Here is a 3007-nt window from a genome sequence, read left to right on the forward strand (position 1 = left end):
AATTTCATGATCCTAAAGTACAACTTTTTCAAGTATTAAATATTATTTTACCTTTTGTATGTGGTATACCAAGTGATGACATGTATACACAAGCAATTATTGCTGATAATTACTAAATCTTAACCATTCAAATATAAATACTGGACGTTTTGCTTCTGGTGTGTGATTCAATGCATCCTCATTTAGAGTCAAACTATGACTCAATTCCATCATCATTTTTATTTTTTATTAATTATATGTAACCATCATACAAAGTAAAACAATGCAATACGAATTATAATTATTAGTTCAACTAACCTGAACTCTTGTAAATGCTGTGATTGTTGTAGTGCATAAACAACGTAGAGATTGTTTTTCACGTTCACACATAATTCTGATTGAGTCAATACAATTTATACATGAATACCAATGATGGCAAGGTATCGTAATGTAATCAGCGATTTCATTTTTACAAAAACGACACAAGGAATTTTCCAAATTTTCAACTGTAAAAAAATACAAAAAAAAAAGAATTTTAAGTTTGATAATGCACCATAAGTTTTTAATTTTTTTATAAATGACGTACATAATAATACTTCTCTGTAAACACTATATGTATGAGGAATTATAGGGAGTCTACCAACATCTGGTCCAAATTGAATTACTTCTATCCTCTCTACTGGAGGTACCACGTCTGTAATTGATATTATTAATACATATGGTGTATTTTTTTTTTTTTTTATATATAAAAATGATAATAAATCATTATTGATATTCTATTATTATCGTGTACTTACTAAGATCGTGTTTTGGTGCATATGTAAAATAATCAACACTTTCAATATCTTCAATAATCAATTTATTATTGAATCCTCGCAAAAAATGATTTGCGCATGATAAAAATTTTGGTATATCAAATTCTCCATTTTCATACAATTCCCATGCTCTATCTAAAATATCTTCATGAATTTTATAACGACGTTCTGGTGGACGTCTTACTGCTTCATTGTTTTGAAGGGATATTATTTCACAATGTGTAACAGATTGAACTTTTACTAATCCACCTAATAATAAAATAAAAAAATGTATTGCTTTAAAATGTGAAAAAAATTGTATGTTGTTTTAATTACATAATTGTCAATGATAAATTTTTAGATTTTAACAGGTAAAATAAAGATAAAGTGAAATAAAAAATATCTTACTTGTAAACTCCCAAATCAAGGGACGTGAACCAATTTTTTGTCTCAACTGGCAATGGTAACTTTCAATTGGGTTGTTGGTACGTTTACGAATTTTAAAAACACAAAATTTTTGGACTCCAATATTTCTAATCCATGTTTTTTTAATATATGCCAGAAGACCAGAAAAAAAGGTATTTTGCCTGGGTGTGGCATGTGATTCAATCCAATTTAAAGCTACAGCAATATCCTCTTGAGGAAATAATGGCAAAGCCATTAATTTTCTATAAAATGTTTTGCCCTGGTTCCAACCACGAAGTATGTCCATTTGCCTTTTTCCTATTTTTAATTTTAAATTTTTGAGCAAATTCTGTAATCATAAATGAATAAATGAATAAATAAATAAATAAATAAATAAATAAATAAATAAATAAATAAAGGTAAATTAATTATACTTTTTTTTGAAAAATCACCAAAACTTACATAGAGAAAATGAAAATAACAATAAATAATTGTAACATTTGGAAATACTACGTGAATAGCGTTTGATAGAGCAGCTTCATAATCGGTATGAAAGATCTGTGCTTGTATATTAGGTGTCCACCTTGCAAATTGATTAAGTACTGTTTCATATGCTGCTTGAATTTTACGAGGCATCAGAGCCCAGAAAATTGGTTCAAACTTAAATAACAAGTAAAAATAAAAAATTATTTACTAAGTTTTAGATACTAAAATAAATAAAAAATTATCAGTTTTTAAATTAAAATTACCGTATTGTGTATTAAAGCCATTATGGTTAACAGCTGTAAATTCCCTAAGTATCTGGGGCAAACGTTGTACGTAGCATCTACACAAAATTCTGTTGATTGTATTGTTTGCAATAATTCAATATTAGTAATATTAACAACATCAAAACTTTTTCCATCATCATCTTGACATTCTTGTGATGTTACAGTAAGATGGCCTTCATTATATTGAAGAAGATGTTTCCATTCATCTGAATTTAGCATTGATGCATATTCACGGAGAGATTCAGGACGTCGAGGACATATCTCCGACCTCCATCTCCTCATGCTCCGATCAATACTCACGAATGGCTTTTGAGATGCAGCAGCAAAATTGCTACAGTTAAAAAAAAATATTTATATAAATAAATTAAATTATTAAAATTATAATAAAGAAAAAATCTATTATATTATGACAATATTCATCTTACTTTAATGCCACCTCGTCATAAATCTGTCTACTTTTCTTCATAGACGATTGTACGTCATGACGAAGTGTTTTTTTAAATTTATCAATGTTTTCAGCATTATTATCCACACTGTGATTGTGTTTGCCATTGAGTATGATGAAGCCACTTGTATCAGATATCTTCCCTCGTGCCTTACAACCCCGTTGACAACAATCAAAGTACCTGTAAAAAAAACATAATAAATTATCACATTTACTAAAAAGTATCTCTATTGCAATATATTAAAGTTAATGGAAAAAAAATTACCTGATATTATTTGTTGTTGACTTGTATCTAAATTTAAAACCATCATGAAACTTAATGTTATCATTTGACATTATTGTTAAATTTGATTTTTTTTTTATCTCCTCAAAAACTGACAGAAAATCTAATACAAATCTGTGTAATCAAGTTTTTTTAATACCCACAAAAAAACAAATTATAATACAATCTACTGAATAAATTATGACAATGTTGTTATTTTATGTATTAATATAACAATAATTTTCATAACTAATCTGACAGTTAGCCAGACAGTTTAAAAATGAGGTTATAAACGAGCTTGTGTGTGTTCAGTGTTGTAAAGGTACATTACACTCACTACGATCTACAGTAC

The 3007-nt window shown here is 27.6% G+C and overlaps 1 protein-coding gene across 1 annotated transcript; it reads right to left on the reverse strand.

The window, feature by feature from the left end:
- Positions 1–288: 288 nt before the first annotated feature.
- Positions 289–2803, reverse strand: LOC122850879. Its single transcript, XM_044149937.1, has 8 exons — positions 2659–2803; positions 2374–2574; positions 1928–2279; positions 1641–1838; positions 1182–1527; positions 777–1043; positions 566–673; positions 289–485 (listed from the first exon to the last, which is right to left on the reverse strand). The coding sequence occupies exons 1-8, from the start codon at positions 2727–2729 to the stop codon at positions 289–291; spliced, it is 1740 nt and encodes a 579-aa protein (XP_044005872.1). The 5' UTR covers positions 2730–2803.
- Between the last annotated feature and the right edge of the window lie 204 nt (positions 2804–3007).

Source organism: Aphidius gifuensis, linkage group LG3 (assembly GCF_014905175.1).
Source record: "Aphidius gifuensis isolate YNYX2018 linkage group LG3, ASM1490517v1, whole genome shotgun sequence".
NCBI lineage: Eukaryota > Metazoa > Arthropoda > Insecta > Hymenoptera > Braconidae > Aphidius > Aphidius gifuensis.

Coding starts and splice junctions, on each gene's coding strand:
- LOC122850879 (XM_044149937.1), bottom strand. CDS start 2,729: ATGTCAAATGATAACATTAAGTTTCATGATGGTTTTAAATTTAGATAC. Junction 2,575..2,658: donor TCAACAACAAATAATATCAG/GTAATTTTTTTT, acceptor TTTTTTTTACAG/GTACTTTGATTGTTGTCAAC. Junction 1,839..1,927: donor TGGCTTTAATACACAATACG/GTAATTTTAATT, acceptor TTGTTATTTAAG/TTTGAACCAATTTTCTGGGC.